General features: G+C 39.9%; 2 protein-coding genes across 3 annotated transcripts in view; both read right to left on the bottom strand.

The window, feature by feature from the left end:
- Positions 1 to 627: 627 nt before the first annotated feature.
- On the bottom strand, positions 628 to 1617 carry LOC127633345 (putative nuclease HARBI1). Its single transcript, XM_052112381.1, has one exon. The coding sequence runs from the start codon at positions 1615 to 1617 to the stop codon at positions 628 to 630; it is 990 nt and encodes a 329-aa protein (XP_051968341.1).
- Positions 1618 to 3560: 1943 nt separating this feature from the next.
- The window catches only part of mki67 (marker of proliferation Ki-67), a 30745-nt gene continuing 14023 nt past the window's right edge, over positions 3561 to 20282 (bottom strand). For both annotated transcript variants that reach the window (XM_052113118.1, XM_052113119.1), the window contains 6 exons: positions 17685 to 17859; positions 17202 to 17324; positions 14986 to 16409; positions 14703 to 14754; positions 5489 to 8461; positions 3561 to 3865 (listed from right to left, as the gene is read on the bottom strand). In XM_052113118.1, the coding sequence (XP_051969078.1) occupies positions 3774 to 3865; positions 5489 to 8461; positions 14703 to 14754; positions 14986 to 16409; positions 17202 to 17324; positions 17685 to 17859 (4839 nt within the window). In that variant the 3' untranslated portion in view covers positions 3561 to 3773. The remainder of the gene's footprint in view (positions 3866 to 5488; positions 8462 to 14702; positions 14755 to 14985; positions 16410 to 17201; positions 17325 to 17684; positions 17860 to 20282) is intronic.

Below are 20282 nucleotides of genomic sequence, written 5' to 3'. Positions count from 1 at the left end.
AACTCCGTATTGCTAATGTTCAACCTCAGGTGGTTTTCTCCCAACACAAGGAGTTATCAACTAGAATCTAGTCATCCTGATATCCATGGGCCAGTTGTTCAAAGGTAAGCTGATCGGATTTTGGTTATCGGATTGGATAAAATCTTGAAAATGGGTTGTTCAAAAGGGAAAGAAGGAATCTGAAATCAGATTAGATCAGGGAATCCAATCCTAGTTTTAATCTGGATCAAACCTTCAGTTTGTGTTGTTCAAAACTTATCAGTGGGATTTGGATAACTTTGATCCAAAAAAACAGGATTATCCTGATCCCAACAGGGGGTAGGATTTCAAGGTGGATTTCAGGAAGAAAATGTAGTAAAACTTTAAAATTGGTCAAATAATACGTTTGTATCATTTAGTGTATATACTTTTATTTATATTTTGCACTTGACTTGTGTAACCGTTGTAACAGTGATAAAGTAGACATAGGCTAACAATTAAGCTATTCAGTATAGTAAAGTAAAAATAAAATAAAAATTATCTTGTCCCCATGAAATAATCCCCCAAACAGATTTCAATAACAAACAAAAATAATATATTCATTTTTCGGTCATTCATCACCGTATATTAATTTCAAAGAAACAATCATCAGAGATGAGCCTGTCCAAAATAATGTCTAACAATTGCATCCCTTACTATACGTCCAGTCAGTCCCGGATTCTGACAGACCACCAGAGGTTGGTCTGGTTCTTCAACAGGCTCAGGTGCATCATAAACATCATCACAGAGAGGGACATTGCACCTGGTAGCGATGTTGTGCAGGACGATACACGCAAGTATTATGTTGCATGCTCCCTGTGGTTCCACTCGCAAGTAGTTAAGGCATGCAAAGCGTCTCTTCAGAACTCCATTTAAATGCTCAATTGCACATCTTGTTTTGCAATGAGCATTGTTGAAGCGTGCCTGCGCAGGTGTGGTTGCTGCAAGAAAAGGAGTCATCAGCCATGGTAGGAGTGGATAGGCACTGTCTCCTAATATTATGCCATCCGGTCGGCTGGTTTGGAGCTCTCTGTATAAAGCACTCTCTCTCAGGATGCGTGCATCATGAACAGACCCAGGCCACTTCACGACACAGTTTGTGATGATGAGGTCAGCATCGCCCACAAGTTGGATGTTGATGCTGCGCCTCCCCTTTCGGTTGATGTACTCCCAATCCCTCTCATGAGGTGCTTGGATATGCACATGAGTGCAGTCAATAACCCCAATAGTATTGGGCATGTTCCCCAAAAGAAAAAACTTGTGCTTGGTCTGGGCAATCTGGACATCCTTTGGAAGTGAAACAAACTGATTGACCAGGCTGGCCAATGCAATTGACACAGCTTTCACTACATCACTCACAGTTGATTTGTCCACTCCCATATTATCACCAACAACTTGGTAGAAAGTCCCAGATGCATAGAAGCGCAGACCAATGAGGACCTGTTCTTCCACAGACAGACTGTGACTCCTTCGGGTTCTCCGTTGAAGTTTTGGCCTGACAAGGTCTGCAATGTACTTAATATCAGCATTCCCAAAGCTGAAAGCGACCATACAGTTCTTCAGTGGTGTATTGCTCCAGTGGTTGTGCACGCTCAACATACACCCTTTGACGGTATCCTCTTCCACCAACACGGTGCTAGCGATGGACAATACCTGCCATGTCAGTGCCTCTCTCTAAGTCCTCTGAGAAAGGCTGAATATAAGATGGCTGTCAAATACCCACACACCAATTGGCTGACGTGCTGTGGCTGGTGTTCAATTAAATGAATCATGCCCAAGGCCTATAAATACTATGTTCACTACAACAGAAGCGGTGAAACCATGGACTCAAAAGGACCTAATTTCACTGTTGCAGAAACCCATGCACTGCTGGAGGGTGTTAAGTGCCATTATGCCTCAATAGTAGGAAGCTCTGTTGCAGGTGGAATGGTGACTAACAAAAGGAAGAAAGACATTTGGGTTGAAATCACCCAGAATGTAAATGCAATGGGGTCTGGCCAGAAGAGGACCTTGGAGCAAGTGAAATTTAGATGGAAGAATCTGAGGGCCAGAGCAACGAAGGACCTTGCTGAAGCAAAAAAACACCCAAACAGGCAACAAATCCTTTAAGAAAGGTGAATACACAGATGTGATTCTGGACATTATTGGAGGTGAGAACTCTAAAGCTCTGCATGGGATTCAAGGTGTTGTAGGGGATGGTGAGCCTACAATTGTAGAGGAAAGTGAGCCAGTTCCTCCTAATGCAGAGGAAACATTCATTCTGGATCTCAGCCCTATTATTGAAGAACAACCTGGATCCTCACTGGTAGAGCCAGCAGTCACAGGAGCTCAGAAAAGAGGCTTGAAGCGTCCTTTGCCAAATAAAAATGATTTCTATGAATCACTTCTTAAACGAGAAACTGAAAGAGCAGAAGCACAGATACTCCTGGCAGAGGAACAAATCAAGCTGACCAAACTACAGCAAACCAAAGCGAAACTTCAAATCCACCTCCTAAAAGTGGGGCTTGGAAATGCTGGTCTCTCCTCCTCAGATGAAGAAGAACCCTGAACATTCTTTATTTCGTTAACTATTGCATATTTAGCCATTTCATTTTTTTTAAGACGTTTTCAAAATGTCCACAATGTATTTGTTAATGTACGTTTGTTGTTTATTTTGTTGTGGTTCAGATGTGGGTCATAAAATAAATTATGATTAGAAGTGGATGTTTATGTTATTGTGTTTTGTCTCAAAATAAGAAACACTTAGTGACCTCAAGTTGGCTCTTCTACCTGTTCTTTACATAGCTGGTAGCCCACATTGTGATATGTTGTCCCATTTAGAGCACTGGTAATCCGGATTTGGTAATCTTGAAAACTGTGTATCTGGATCAGGGTGATCCAGTCCAATGTTGCTTTGAAAAACCGGCACAAAAGTAAAACGGATTACCTGATCCTGGATAGGAAAAAATGGGATTTCCAAATCCGGACCATTTTGATCCAGATTAAATGTTTTGAACAACTGGCCCCATAGCATTACATTCAAACTAGGAATGATCTAAGAACATCTGCTGGTGGCATAAGCTTATTTCTAAATTCAAGAGGATTTGCTGCTCACAGCTACAAAAAAACCTTTGTAGGCTTCATACCATTTTTTTTTTACTCATGTAAATTTATATTGGCTTTTATTCATGTGTGATGACAATAATGGAAAACTATCAGTTTGCCTTGCAAAAGTAAATCTTGCATCTTAGAATTTTGAAAATGTACCTGATTAAGTTTTCATTTCATTAAATGCAATCTAGAATCCTACAGAGTTAAATGGGAAACCTAATGGGTTTTTACAGACTTGCATCAGATTACACCATACTAATAATGGCTTGTCAACTCAAACACTCTATAGGCTGTATTTTATAGACAGAATAACCCTCATCTAGGCAATGTAGATTTTGAAAATCCTCACAACATGCTTGTAATATTTTGATATATATATATATATATATATATATATATATATATATATATACACACACACACACATACAAAAATCAGCCCATTTACAGTGCTTGGAAAATTTGTTTTAATGCCCTTTTCAGGGTTTAACAAGGGAAATACAAAAAAATATGATAAAATATACACATCCATTAGCCTTTTTTTCCCTAAATATAAAATCAGCTAAAAAAAAAAAAAACAGGTACACACACACAAAAAAAATGCCATTTCTATAAAAAACAAAATTATGATTAAAAGATTTAAGACCACTCTGTAAGATCAGTGATTTACTTCCTCCTGGTGCACCTAATGGGAGCTGCCTTTGTAGAAATGTCTGCCTCGGCTTTCTTCAAACTTCTTCCTTTTCGAGTGGTTGTCCCTATGTGAAAACAAAAATGGTTACCTTTACATTGTCAATAGGTGACAAGTAGAGCAAATTTGCACAGGAAAAAAAAAAAAAACTACAAATTAAATTATACCATGCATTTATATAGAATTTAGTAGTACCAATGTACTCAACAGGCAGCCTGTCTGCCTTTCTTTTGTGTCCCTCTACATGCCCATAAGTGAACTTATTATAATTAATTTAATTAGCCCCAGCCCACGTTTCCAGTAAATTTTGCATCCAATTATGCAAATAATTTGTATCTTTTTTGCTAATGGTGACAAAAGTTGATGCGTTCAGATGGCCATATCGACATCGGGCGGGCCCACCAATGTGCCCTGTGCAATCTTACTATGCCTCTAATGTAAAGTTATTGAAAAATGTGAATATTCCTCAATATCAAAATATATTATATATACACACTATATCAGGGGTCGGCAACCTATGGCACGTGTGCCAGCATTGGCATGTGGAGGGGTAATCACTGGCACGCCAGCAACGGTGAGAGAGAAGTAGATTATTTTATTTAAATTCCACAATCCATCTTTATTTAATCCTTCACATGATCACGCAACATGTTTTCATGAGCTGAACGTGTAGCCAAACAAAAAGTACAAACGTAACGAGACTGCAGTATACCCAACAGACTCATGCCATTCACGCATCACGAGCCGGCAGCACTTTGCTTTAGGTTAATCGCACGAGTAAATGCGCCAGCTTTGCTTCGGTCAGGCTGCATGGATGATAGCCTAAATTCAATGTTTCACTTGCATCCGTTTTTATTTCAGAACACCACTATTAATCCTTGAGATTTCCAACCCAGCATACAAGTACACCCTGCTTAAACAGTCTCACTCAAAACTACATTCAAAGAGAAAACATAATCTGATAAAGTTTATTCAAAATATAAATTAAACCTGGAAAGAAGCTTTTAGGATTTTGCAGATGCGATTCAGTAAAAAGGGCTAAGTAGTTAAATCGGCTTGCAATGCGTGAATGTCTTGCACATGCAGCGAGAGTCTTGTCATGATTTAATATCATTTGGAGTCCCATTCAGCTGATGAAAACACGATACATGATCATGAGGAAGGATTACATCAAATAGATTAATATAAATAAAATAGCCTGCACCTGTCTCACTGTTGCTTCCATACTAGTGATTACCCCTCTGCTTAATTTTGAAAAATGTATGACATAAGAAATATTTAAGATTCCACACAATTTCATGATCAGTAATCAAATAAGCACATTTGTGACATTAACCATTTTCATTGAAGCCATTTAGCAAGATGCTCTGTGAAAATTCTCATGCAGGATCATGATTATATCATAATCATTGGGTTTTGCACACAGTTTTCATTCCAACATTAATGCTGATAATATTTGTAATTAAAAATAAATTATTATATTTGAAAAATACTAACTTGAAACATTTTCACAAGTGGACTTAAACCTCATGGACTTAGGACTTAAAAAAAAAACCATACATGCGCATGTTTTTGCATACATCGGCATAGACATTGACCAGGAAAATAAAAAAAGTCAATTTATGTCAAAAAGGTTGCACACCCCTGCAGTACATGTATATACAGAGGACAGCACATACAGCATGCTCACCTGAAAGAGACTCCTGTGTCTGGGCAGGAGCTGGATCAAGTTCCTTGGCAGTCTTTCTCAGTCCACTTGTTCCTTTACCATTCTTCTTGTGAGAAGCTTCACTTTTTTCTGCTTCATCTTGAGATGATGTCTTGCTGGCTTTGCCTTTTATCGCTTTGCTGGAGATAGAAACCTCACCTGCAACTCCAGAGCTGTTGGCTACTCTGCCTCTTCTCTTCGGCAAAGGTTTCTTAACAGAGTCATCGTTTGCCTCCATCACCCCATTCCTTTTCCTCTTAGGAGGAGTTAATGCCTTACCATCATTGGGCTCTGATTTAGGTGCAGTTGCAGCCTTTCCTGACCTCAATGGCTTGACTTTTACCTCAGCTTTTTCTTGAGTGTCTTCAACAAAGGGTTCTTTTTTAGTACCTTTCCCATTGCGGCCTTTGGATGCCTGATCAGTTGACTGATTAGTTTCTGTGGAGGTCGTCTCAGCTGGTAATTTGCCAAACTTTTTAGATTTTTTCAGCTTTGGCTCCATTACATCTTCAGAAGGTTCAAATTCATCAGTGTCTTTAGATGTCACTAAATCGGAGTTACAGTTAACAGTATTTGTGGGTTTCATTATATCAAATTTATCAGCTGTAGCAGATTCATTAATTGGAGTGTTAGAAGTGTCCTTGGTTGAACACTTTTTGCCTCGAATTCCTCGTTTCATCTTCAGTGCCACAGCTGATGTGTCCTCAGCAATAACATGTTCAGAACTAAGCTCAGTTTTGGCATTTTCCTCTTTTGATTTAGGCAGTTTTGCTGTTCGATTGGAATGTTTTATTGGCTTAACAGACTCTTCAGTTGAAGCTGGATCTGAAGTAACCTCAGGCTCTGCCTTAAGTCCATGACTAGACACTACAGCAACTGGAGGTGCAGGGTCCACAATAGCACGGCGACCTCTTTTGACAGGAACTTCCTCCATTTCAGATGCTTTTGCAATCACTCCCCTTTTTCGAACAGATTTCACCACTGAGACATCTACTTGCGCTACCATGCTGGCAACATTCTCCTCAGGCTCTACTGAAATCTTTGCTTTTGGCTGCTTTGTCTGCCTAATTCCTCTAACAGATTTCACCACAGTTTCAGGATGTTCTTCAATCACAGCTACATGTGTGCTGGTGTCTACAGCAGGCTGGAGAACAACATCTTCAGCTGTCTGTGGTTTTTGATGTTTGGCCTTTCGTCCTCGGCCAAACTTGACCACGGGCGCTTCAGGCATTTTACTGTCAACACAGTCCTCAACAACAGTTTGAAGAACAACCTTTGGATGTTCATCCAGAGCTTGGTCCTTGAAAGTTTCTTTTCTAGTCATCCTTCCACGCCTTGACTTTGTTACAATCTCTTGCGGTTCTTTGATGTCAACATTAGCCTCAAACTCAGCTTGGGAAACAAACTTGTGATCATGATCCAGAGATTGGTCCTTGACAGTTCTTTTTCTAGCCATCCTTCCTGGTCTTGCAACAGGTACTTCATGCTCATCATTACTGTCAACATTGGTCTCAGCTACAGTTTGGCTTACGATCTTGGAATCATCATCCTGCGATAGGTCCTTGACAGCACCTTTTCTAGTCATCCTTCCTCGTCTTGCAACAGGCACTTCATGCTCCTCTTTATGGTCAACACTGGTCTCAATCACAGTTTGGGCAACAACCTTGTGATCATCCAGAGCTTGGTCCTTGACAGTTCCTTTTCTAGTCATTCTTCCACGCCCTGACTTTGCTACAGGTGGTTCATTATCATTGATATTGGCTTCAGTAACAGTTTCTAGAACAACCTTTGGATGATCATCCAGAGCTTGGTCCTTAGTTTTTTTTGTAGCCTTCCGACCTCTCCCTGACTTTGCTAGAGGTGATTCGGGCTCTTTACTGTCGAACTTGGTCCCAGCCACAATTTTGCCAACAACCTTGGGATCATCATCCAAAGCCAAGTCCTTGACAGTTCCTTTTCTAGCAAACCTTCCACGTCCTGACTTTGCTGCAGGTGGTTCAGGTTCTTTTTTATTGTTGATGCTGGCTCCAGTAACAGTTTCTAGAACAACCTTTGGATGATCATCCAGAGCTTGGTCCTTAGTTTTTTTTGTAGCCTTCCGACCTCTCCCTGACTTTGCTAGAGGTGCTTCGGGCTCTTTACTGTCGAACTTGGTCTCAGCCACAGTTTGGGCAACAATCTTGGGATCATCATCCAAAGCTTGGTACTTGACATTTCCTTTTCTAGCCATCCTTCCCTGTCCTGATTTTGCTACAGAAGTCAGTGCCTTCTCAGCCACTACAGCAGCATGAGTGGTTGTCATATAATTTCCCAAAGTATCGGTGGGCTCGGTAGTCATATTGCCCTTCTTAGTTGGCCTTCCCATCCTAGCTCTAGTTGCAGTGATAGGAGCCTCAGTACTTACTGGTGTATCCAGTACAATGCCACCCTCTGGTGCAATAGCAATTTCTTCACAAATGTTTTCAGTTATTTTCTGTTCATGCACTTGAGAAAGTTGGCTTTCAATTTCATTATTAGTGTTCTTCCTCCTGCCAGGTCTAGAAACATGGGCTTGGACCAGCTCTTCTTTATCCACTTCTGAATCATTTGCATTTTTAGTTTTATGTGCTGCTCTTCCTCGACTACGTTGGATTTTGTTGGCAGGTAAAGACTTGCTTACCCCATCCTCTTCAGCTGTGGAAGATAAGGTAGCATCGGTTACTCTGTAATTTTCAGAGGCACAAACAGTTTCTTCGGACTGTTCTTTGGTTTCCCCATCCTTTTCAGAAGAACAGACATCAATAACTTCAGTTGAAACAGGCTCCTTTTCATTCTCGTCAGGGTGGATTACAATCTCCCGATGATGTTGAGAGTAAACTGCTTCAGCAGTGCATTGCGATTCCAATAATTTTACCACTTCAGTTTCCATGGTTTCAACTGGACAGAAATTTTCTTTGTGGTCACATTCTTCAACATCTACAAAAGACGACAATATAACACTAATAAGTTTAGTCCAATCAAGGAAGATCTTTGTCATAACTGGAAAATCTGAAACTAAACTACAAAATATTGAATATGAATTAATGACAAATTAGTTTGTTCGATTCACAAATCAAGTAAAACTTCACAGGTCCCAGGTAAAGTTAAATGGCATTAAACATTAAAATGATAGCAATTTACATATAAACTTCGCCAGCCACAAAAGACAAATAACCACAGAAATCAATACATACACACACACACACACACACACATATATATATATATATATACACACATATATATATATATATATATATATATATATGAGCTGGGTGATAAAACAATCACAATATTTAAAATCCCAAAAAAAAGTTTAAAGATATTTAGCTTATGTTCTCAATCGAGAAGATCAAGTGAGTGTTGCTAAAATTGCAAGCAGTTTGGCTTTCTCAGACTGTATGAGGTTGCTAACGATTAGGCTATGCCGGTCACCGTGGACCGGGTCCGGACGCCCGATTGATTCCTTCTGGACCGCAAGACTTCCTGAAAATGGTTGCACCCTCTCATTGTCTAGTGAGAAATGTGACTAAACATGGTGTGCAGTGTACACCAGTTCTGAACTTTCTGCGCTGCATTCTTGAATATTTTTCTCTAGAACAAAACATTTAATTTATACCCTGTCCCGCTCCGCATGCGCTGCCTCTTTTCCCTCGCATGCGAGTAGACAGGAGGCGCCGCAAATTAACGTGGTTCCAAAGCACCTTTAGACCATAATGTTTTTTTCTTCTAATTTGGCTTTATTAATTGGCATGTTACAAGCCTTTGAAATAGACTAATGTTCTAATTTTATGAAAATAAATCCGATGTCACCATCTCTGGCATGGATGACAAGGAAATACAATAAAATTACTAGTTGGTAGCCTAGTCCAGGCCTGCAAACCATGGAAATTTCTTTGAATACCATCAGTGTGAAGGGTTTGATAACATACCATGTTTTGCTCATCAGGACATTGTTCTGTGCACACCGCGAGTGAAACAGACAAGCATGCAAACATCCTCCAGATAAACGCTTATTAAATAATTGTGTTAATTATTTTTTAAATGATAAAACAATAACGCAAAGTGTAAATAAAATGTTTTTTTTTTGGTAATTTAATATTAACAGACTAGTCGACTATTATTTCTAATGCCGACTAGCAGCAGCTGACCATTTAGTCGACTAGTCTCGCATATCCCTAATTTACACATGTAAAAAAAAAAAAAAAAAAAAATAGACAAAAAGCATTTTCAATTAAAATTAAAAACTAATTATTGTTTAGCAGTTTGATGGGCAGAAGCACGGCCATTGCTCCTGATACTTTGTGAGTAACTGCTGTGGGACATTGACTTGTTACTTTTTAGGCCTGCTACACACTCTCTCTCTCCCCCTCCCTCCCTCAGTTTGGTAGCACCGCCGGATCTTAAGGCAAGACTTAACAAGTAGGTTGTAAGCTCTCCGTAAAGTAATGCGTAGTCGAGTCGCATAATGATGTTTACGTTTACATATACACACACATATATATATATATATATATATTATATTATATACACACACACAGCCTTCAAATTTATACACAGAACTGTTAAAAACAGTGAACTTCAGTTTGATCCTAGTTACTGTTGATGTTCAAATCTTGTTTGCGCACGTAACTGTCAGCTGTAATAAATAATATCCCCATTGAAATACAATATTAAATAAAAGTAGATTTGATAAATAGTATATTTTCCCTGTGTAAATAACAATATAGCAGGTCTGCAAGTCTCTTTAATGAAAATATAAAAATGGTCAATTCAGACTTTTACATTTTCTCTCAGGGTATACCCCTGAACCACCATACAGTATAATTCCTCAGTTACAAGTGCTTGTATGCCCCCATATTTGGGTATTTAAATGTAAAGAAATATAAAATCTATAATTTGAAAGTAAAAATATTCAAACAAACACTGGACTGCTGTCATTGAGCTTCAGAAGAACAGATGAGCATTCATATCCAACTGTATTTGATTGATAAATTATAAACTATATTAATAAATTGGTAGAAAAGCCATCAGGCCCCACTGCTTTGCTGTTTCTGGGCCCCCAATACAGTTTTGTAGAGACCCTTTTGACAGTTTAGGATTTCTTTTTTTCATCTGCCAACTTGGAAATAAATACAAAAAGTGCAATGTGCAAATGTATATTGTGATAAATATTGATATCAAACGACAAGTAAAAAAAAACAATATAGAGTAATATTTTTGGCCATATCGCCCAGTACCAATAAATATATATATATATATATATATACATACACTCACCTAAAGGATTATTAGGAACACCTGTTCAATTTCTCATTAATGCAATTATCTAATCAACCAATCACATGGCAGTTGCTTCAATGCATTTAGGGGTGTGGTCCTGGTCAAGACAATCTCCTGAACTCCAAACTGAATGTCAGAATGGGAAAGAAAGGTGATTTAAGCAATTTTGAGCGTGGCATGGTTGTTGGTGCCAGACGGGCCGGTCTGAGTATTTCACAATCTGCTCAGTTACTGGGATTTTCACGCACAACCATTTCTAGGGTTTACAAAGAATGGTGTGAAAAGGGAAAAACATCCAGTATGCGGCAGTCCTGTGGGAGAAAATGCCTTGTTGATGCTAGAGGTCAGAGGAGAATGGGCTGACTGATTCAAGCTGATAGAAGAGCAACTTTGCCTGAAATAACCACTCGTTACAACCAAGGTATGCAGCAAAGAATTTGTGAAGCCACAACACGCACAACCTTGAGGCGGATGGGCTACAACAGCAGAAGACCCCACCGGGTACCACTCATCTCCACTACAAATAGGAAAAAGAGGCTACAATTTGCAAGAGCTCACCAAAATTGGACAGTTGAAGACTGGAAAAATGTTACCTGGTCTGATGAGTCTCGATTTCTGTTGAGACATTCAGATGGTAGAGTCAGAATTTGGCGTAAACAGAATGAAAACATGGATCCATCATGCCTTGTTACCACTGTGCAGGCTGGTGGTGGTGGTGTAATGGTGTGGGGGATGTATTCTTGGCACACTTTAGGCCCCTTAGTGCCAATTGGGCATCGTTTAAATGCCACGGCCTACCTGAGCATTGTTTCGGACCATGTCCATCCCTTTATGGCCACCATGTACCCATCCTCTGATGGCTACTTCCAGCAGGATAATGCACCATGTCACAAAGCTTGAATCATTTCAAATTGGTTTCTTGAACATGACAATGAGTTCACTGTACTAAAATGGCCCCCACAGTCACCAGATCTCAAGCCAATAGAGCATCTTTGGGATGTGGTGGAATGGGAGCTTCGTGCCCTGGATGTGCATCCCACAAATCTCCATCAACTGCAAGATGCTATCCTATCAATATGGGCCAACATTTGTAAAGAATGCTTTCAGCACCTTATTGAATCAATGCCACGTAGAATTAAGGCAGTTCTGAAGGCGAAAGGGGGTTAAACACAGTATTAGTATGGTGTTCCTAATAATCCTTTAGGTGAGTGTATGTATGTGTATATATATATATATATATATATATATACAGTGAGGAAAATAAGTATTTGAACACCCTGCTATTTTGCAAGTTCTCCCACTTGGAAATCATGGAGGGGTCTGAAATTGTCATCGTAGGTGCATGTCCACTGTGAGAGACATAATCTAAAAAAAAAAATCCAGAAATCACAATGTATGAATTTTTAACTATTTATTTGCATGATACAGCTGCAAATAAGTATTTGAACACCTGTCTATAAGCTAGAATTCTGACCCTCAAAGACCTGTTAGTCTGCCTTTAAAATGTCCACCTCCACTCCATTTATTATCCTAAATTAGATGCACCTGTTTGAGGTCGTTAGCTGCATAAAGACACCTGTCCACCCCATACAATCAGTAAGAATCCAACTACTAACATGGCCAAGACCAAAGAGCTGTCCGAAGACACTAGAGACAAAATTGTACACCTCCACAAGGCTGGAAAGGGCTACGGGAAATTGCCAAGCAGCTTGGTGAAAAAAGGTCCACTGTTGGAGCAATCATTAGAAAATGGAAGAAGCTAAACATGACTGTCAATCTCCCTCGGACTGGGGCCCCATGCAAGATCTCACCTCGTGGGGTCTCAATGATCCTAAGAAAGGTGAGAAATCAGCCCAGAACTACACGGGAGGAGCTGGTCAATGACCTGAAAAGAGCTGTGACCACCGTTTCCAAGGTTACTGTTGGTAATACACTAAGACGTCATGGTTTGAAATCATGCATGGCACGGAAGGTTCCCCTGCTTAAACCAGCACATGTCAAGGCCCGTCTTAAGTTTGCCAATGACCATTTGGATGATCCAGAGGAGTCATGGGAGAAAGTTATGTGGTCAGATGAGACCAAAATAGAACTTTTTGGTCATAATTCCACTAACCGTGTTTGGAGGAAGAAGAATGATGAGTACCATCCCAAGAACACCATCCCTACTGTGAAGCATGGGGGTGGTAGCATCATGCTTTAGGGGTGTTTTTTCTGCACATGGGACAGGGCGACTGCACTGTATTAAGGAGAGGATGACCGGGGCCATGTATTGCGAGATTTTGGGGAACAACCTCCTTCCCTCAGTTAGAGCACTGAAGATGGGTCGAGGCTTGGTCTTCCAACATGACAATGACCCGAAGCACACAGCCAGGATAACCAAGGAGTGGCTCTGTAAGAAGCATATCAAGGTTCTGGCGTGGCCTAGCCAGTCTCCAGACCTAAACCCAATAGAGAATCTTTGGAGGGAGCTCAAACTCCGTGTTTCTCAGCAACAGCCCAGAAACCTGACTGATCTAGAGAAGATCTGTGTGGAGGAGTGGGCCAAAATCCCTCCTGCAGTGTGTGCAAACCTGGTGAAAAACTACAGGAAACGTTTGACCTCTGTAATTGCAAACAAAGGCTACTGTACCAAATATTAACATTGATTTTCTCAGGTGTTCAAATACTTATTTGCAGCTGTATCATACAAATAAATAGTTAAAAAATCATACATTGTGATTTCTGGATTTTTTTTTTAGATTATGTCTCTCACAGTGGACATGCACCTCACGATGACAATTTCAGACCCCTCCATGATTTCTAAGTGGGAGAACTTGCAAAATAGCAGGGTGTTCAAATACTTATTTTCTTCACTATATATATTATATATATATATATATATATATATATATATATATATATATATATATATATATATATATATATATATCACACACATACAGAAAAATTTAGGACTAATAATGGCAAAAGTCCTGGTAATTCTGTACCAAGTCAATACCAAAAACAACATTACAATACCACTTTTCTGCAGTACCAAGCACAGACTCAATACGGACACTAGGGAAAAATCACTAAAAACACATTTTATGATCATTGCATGCAGTGCAAAAATTGGGAATTACACCACTTCATGTTGCTTGTAAAAATTAAACGTGTTTTTTTATCCTGAAGGAAACCTCACATTTCTATGCCTAATTGTCTGTTGTGGATGTCGCATTCTGTGAATGAAGACCTTTTAACTACATATAATTACTACATATACATGACAGCTAATCCAGATACAAGGAAAACATTAGAGGTAAAAATTGCATTTCTTAGTTATTTCCAAGTATTTGCTGAATTGTTGCTAGATATGTATTAATACGGATTGGATGCTGCCAGGTTTTCACCGAAAAGCAGATCTGTAATTAAAATCATACTTTACTATTAATTATCTGCACGTTTGTTAACATTTCTGTGCTGATAAATCCACCATACAGGAAAATAATTAAGTGCTTATTTTGGTGAGGCAAGTGGCTTATTTTCCAAACCAGGTTGCAATGGTATTTCACCCTCCCCTAAGCACAGAGCACTATCATTTTAAAAAGAATATTAAAATATTTTTTTTTCCTCTTTCATTTATTGATCAACAACTGACAATAAAGAACAAAAGTATATTCAAACAGACAACATTAAGCAAAAGAGTTACTAATATTCAAACCATTAAACATTTTAAAGTCCTGTGTCCTGATTAACAAATTGTTGTGTATACATAATTTTTACACACGTAAATATGGGTCTGGCCTTTCAGGCTTGTGGACGCTTGTAGAACAGCACTGCTGCTTAAAATCAATGGGAAAACATTGCACACACACCGAAAAACTAAAACTAGAACACTAAAAAAGCTAAAACTCACCTTCAGCTGGCAATGCAGAGTCCCTCTCCGCAGCTTGCAAAGGCTCTTGTATCTAAAATGTAAGATTCATGAGGATCTGTTATTGGTGAAAATGATATTGAAAATAAAATAACTCAAGTCAGAGCATGACTAGAATCATAGACATTTAGTCAAAGCATACAAATAAGGCTTACATCATATCCACACTGCATGGGAGTGGTGTGACAAAACTAAAATGCTTCCACTATGATCAAGTTGTCTACTCAAAGCATTGGTGTTAAACAGGAGTAACCTTGATGTTTACCTCAGTAGGCTCAGTCACAAAACTTTGTGTTATATGGGTGGAGCTGCTCTCTGGATCCTCAAGCTTTTTAAAGCCAGTGAAATCCTCCACTGCAACCACTCCTCTCAATTGAGGAGTCTTCATCAGTTCACAGATTCCAAACTGATTGTTGACAGGTTCAACTTTTTGCTTCGGAGTCTGCATTAACTGCTTAACACCAGTTAAGTCCTCTACAGGCTCAGCCTTCTTCTTGGGGGTCTTTATTAGCCTCTTTACACTCATCCGATCCTCAACTGGTTCCCCTCTGCGTTTTGGGGTTTTCATTGGCTGTTGAACACCAGTTTGGTCCTCTTCAACTTGTCCTCTCTTCTGCTTAGGCGTCTTCATTGGCTGTTGAACACCAGTTTGTTCCTCTTCAACTTGTCCTCTCTTCTGCTTAGGCGTCTTCATTGGCTGTTGAACACCAGTTTGGTCCTCTTCAACTTGTCCTCTCTTCTGCTTGGGCGTCTTCATTAGTTGTTGCACACCAGTTTGTACCTCTTCAACTTGTCCTCTCTTTTGCTTAGGTGTCTTCAACAGCTGCTGAACACCAGTTTGTTCCTCTTCAACTTGTCCTCTCTTTTGCTTTGGTGTCTTCAACAGCTGTTGAACACCAGTTTGGTCCTCTTCAACTTGTCCTCTCTTTAGCTTAGGTGTCTTCAACAGCTGTTGAACACCAGTTTGGTCCTCTTCAGCTTGTCCTCTCTTTAGCTTAGGTGTCTTCAACAGCTGCTGAACACCAGTTTGGTCCTCTTCAACTTCTCTCTTCAATTTAGGGGTTTTCAAACATTTCACCCCAGAAGTATCCTCCACCAGCTCTCTCTTTAATTTTGGTGTTTGCATCAGCTCTTTCATCACAGTGAGGTCTTCGTGTTGCTCAGACTTTTCCTTTGGTGTTTTAAAGAGCCTTTGAAGACCAGCCGCACACAGTACAGGGTTACACTTCTCTTTTGGTGTCTGCATCACTCTTTTTACTCCAACCATGTCTTCTACTGGAGCTCCCCTGTGCTTGGGAGTCTTGAGGAGTTCCTTAACACCTTCTAGGCTTTCCTCCTGGGCAGGTTTAATTTCCTTGGGGGTCTTCAGCAGCTTGCCTCTCAAGTCCTCAATCGGTTCAGCCCTCTGTTTGGGTGTCTTCATGAGTTTTCTGACTCCAGTGAGGCATAGTGATGGTGCTGCTTCCTTTTTTGGAGCTCTGAATGGAGTTTCAGGGGTAGCCGCCTCTTCCTCCATTTGGTCAATAGGGGGTATCTCTTTAGCTGGAATGATTTCATGGATGAATGCTTCATTTGAGTCTTCCATTAAACTACCATCCTGGTTGTCCAGAAGTCGTGTTACTGCTTCATTGTTATAACGTCCACATTTGGCTGTGGAGACCACGCTCAATGGAGATACAATCATTTCACCTGTGTGGACCGAGAGAAGATGAAATTGTAATTAGGTGGTGCATGACAATGTCCTCAATTTTATAGTCTGTAACGGGAAAATCTAAATATTATGACAATAGCAGAATTAGCGGCAATATTTTTTGTTTATTTGCTTGCTGCTGAGAATCTCGTCAGCTTGCAGCTTCCCTTCCTTTCAGGCAGTCTCAAGCATCAGTGTGAGCACAAATCAGTGTCTAAAGCCAAGTTAGTGTTTTGCATTGTTCTTTGAGGATTATTTCTACATCTATGCACCATGATATATTTTGTTTGGGCTCATTTTAGTCAGGATTATCTGCTGGTAATAACGATATGCTGTTTTCAACACTGTTAATGTTTCATGAAGTTGATATGTGAATATGCGACAAACACAGGTTATGCATGTTACTCGGGGGCAATCATAGCTATGTTTTCACTTAATACATCATAACAAATGGAATGTCAGATTGTTACTTACAGCAGATGATCCCACTTAGCCTAAAACTTACCAAGAAATATGTCAATAGGCCCAAAAAAATAATCTGTTCTCGTCAAGGCAATTCACAAGGACTTGAAATGGCCAGATTGTGAAATTCAAATTTGAAACAATTTTTTTGCTATAAGTGAATATTTTTTATATTAGCCATCAGCTCCAGTTTAAAAGGATTAAAATACAAAAGTAAATAATTCAGATATCAGCCACAATGAACTGTGAAACCATTGGTTTCAGCCCAGATATTCCATATCAGTAACGTCTAAATGTAATTTCAAAACATCATGCAGTAGAATACTTACCAGATTCTTCGGGTGTTTTCATAATTGACATCTCATCCATAGGTGTCTCTGGACATGCATTTTTCATGGAGATTACATTCTTAGATTTATTGTTGGCTGGAGTTTTAAAAATGTCAGCAACACCTAACAATATAAACATTCAGAATTTGAATAAGCAAACCGGTATGTACAAGCATTTATTAGATACACGGTTCTCACAAAAATTATAAAATGGTTTCTCACCCTTACGCCATCTCAAACGATCATCTGTGGAACACAAACGAAGATATTTTGATGGAAATATAGGTTTAGATGTATACAATAGGGTCAATGGGGTCCAACACTTTCAAGCTCCAATATACTGTATAGATGTATTCGCATATCCCCATCAAAATATTTTTGTGTTTCGCAGAAGAAAGTTTAAAATGGCATAAGGTAAAGTTAATGAGGATTATGTTTGGGTGAACTATTCCTTTAATATGTTTTTAACAACATTGTACAAACCTGTAAAATCCTCATCCATTTTCATGTCCTTTTTTAATAGTGCCATGTTGGGCACTATTTTAGGTGCGGCACCAACAGGCTGGTTAATCCGCATATGGGCCTTGCCAACAACAATGGTGGCTGGAGATGCCGCATGTCCAGTGCTGATGTCATCCTTCAGCCTTCGTGCAGGGGTCTATATAAATATCAATCAATTAGTTTAAGGATGCTCTGAGCAGCTGATATTAACTTCCTATGACTATCGGTGGTCACATAATTCGACCATCCACATTAACCGACTAGCCATAATTCGCAAAAGGCTCACAGCTCCTTTAAGACTTCGGCATCACTGTTACTTAATCACGGATCGAGAACCAAGTGTTTTAAACCAATAAACTTAATTCAGGAGTAAACAATGACGCATTAAGTGCAGTATAGAAAAAATATAAAAATCCTGTGTACAGTATAATGCGTTTCACATGCGACAGCAAAAGGACAGTGGTGCATCTTATCGGTGGCAGTGGCCTCTGTGTCCATTGCGCATATGTATTATAATAGGCCACATACTGAAGCAAATTTCGGTTGTCAATTCACCTTTTAGTGCTTAATTCCACTCAACAGACATTGTTCAGTGATTTATGGGAGTGACATGCATTCTACACCAAAATTAACTCCCGAAAAATTCAGGCAGCTAAACCCGCATTTAAAAAAAAATTCCACTTAATGAGTGCAGAAATTAACTGAACAACTAGTGCATCCGGAAAGTATTCACAGCGCTTCTCTTTTTCCACATTTTGTCATGCCTTATTCCAAAATTGATTTACCGTAATTTCCGGACTATAAGCCGCAACTTTTTTCCCCGCTTTGAACCTCGCGGCTTATAAAATGACGCGGCTAATATATGGATTTTTCCCGCTTTCAAATTTTATTAAAAAAAAAACATTCTGTGACGTGCTCAGTTTTTTGGCGGCGTGAAGCTTTCATTAGACCAATGAAATTGCCGAACGGGTTAAGGTCAAAACAACTTTTTTGTTTACTGTTTAGATTAAATCGAGCGCTCAAACTTCCCATCATTCTGATTACGGTAGTCATTTTGTCACCCTCACCATGGCAAAGACATGGAGAAACGCATATGATGCTGCTTTCAAGTTGAAGGCGATTGATCTGGCTGCTGCACGGGAGCTTGGTCTTAATGAGTCGATGATAAGACGCTGGAAACAGCAGCATGAGGAATTGACTCAGTGCAAAAAGACAACTAAATCTGAGGCTATTCAACTCCGACACCGAAGGAGATGACTTCAGTGGTTTCATGTGCACAAGAGGAGGAAGATAGTGACCAGTGACTTTCTTGGTAGGCTACTGTTTACTGCAAATGTTTTATTACAAGCCGTGTGTGGCAGCGGGGGCGTGGTCAAGCGCCTGTCCGGGAGAGAAAAGCTGAAAGGGCGCTTACACCTACGCTAAATTATGTCTAACACCGGTGTCTAATTTCAAGTGCCCTGCTTCACGTGTCCTTCTTGGGAAAACTGTCACACGGGCACCAGTGTGACAGTTTTCAGCAGGGCACTTGACGTTCCAGGTAAGGCTTTTAATGGCACAATCAATTTTATTAAGTTTCTCAATTCTTCTATGCGCCAACACTAGACTGACGTGTGTCACTTTCTCAGCTCTGTGGCTGCGGCGTTTTTATGCCGCTCTCCCCATGCTTACTGAAATTAGACACTGGTGTTAGACATAATTTAGCTCAGGTGTAAGCGCCCTTACCGCTTTTCTCTCCCGGACGGGTGCTTGACTACGCCCCCGCTGCCACACTGTGTTTCGTTAAAGCCTGAGTAAAGTTAATTTGTTTCAATGTACCGGTAGGCACCTGCGGCTTATAGACAGGTGCGCTTATGTTCAAAATAATATTTTATTTAAAATACAGTGGGTGCGGCTTATATTCAGGTGCGCTCAATAGTCCGGAAATTACGGTAATTCATTATTTTCCTCCGTATCCTACAAACAATACCCCATAATGATGTGAAAGTCTGAAATCTTGCAAATAAAATTTTTTTTTTAAAAAAAATTACATAAATAATAAAATCATTCAAGTATTCACAGCCTTTGCTCAATTTGTTGAAGCACCTTTGGCACCAATTATAGCCTTAAGTCTTTTTGTGTATGATGCTACAAGCATGGCACACTTATTTTTGGGCAGTTTCTCCCATTCTTCTATGCAGGACCTCTCAAGCTCCATCAGGTTGGATGGGGAGCGTCAGTGCACACCCATTTTCAGATCTCTCCAGATTTGTTCAATCAGGCTCAAGTATGGACTCTGTCTGGGTCACTCAAGGACATTTCAGAGTTGTCCTGTAGCCACTCCTTTATTATCTTGGCTGTGTGCACTTGGGGTCGTTGTCCTGTTGGAAGATGAACCTTCGCTCCAGTCCAGAGCGCTCGAGCAGGTTTTCATCAAGAATGTCTCTGTACATTGCTGCATTCATCTTTCCCTCAATCCTGACTAGTCTCCCAGTTCCTGCCACTGAAAAACATCCCCACAGCATGATGCTGCCACCACCATGCTTCACTGTAGGGATGGTATTAGCCAGGTGATAAGCGGTGCCTGGTTTGCTCCAGACA

The sequence above is a fragment of the Xyrauchen texanus genome, chromosome 40 (assembly GCF_025860055.1).
Source record: "Xyrauchen texanus isolate HMW12.3.18 chromosome 40, RBS_HiC_50CHRs, whole genome shotgun sequence".
In the NCBI taxonomy this organism is placed as follows: domain Eukaryota; kingdom Metazoa; phylum Chordata; class Actinopteri; order Cypriniformes; family Catostomidae; genus Xyrauchen; species Xyrauchen texanus.
The sequence above is the reverse complement of the archived record's forward strand: the minus strand, read 5'-3'. Positions and strand labels throughout refer to the sequence as shown.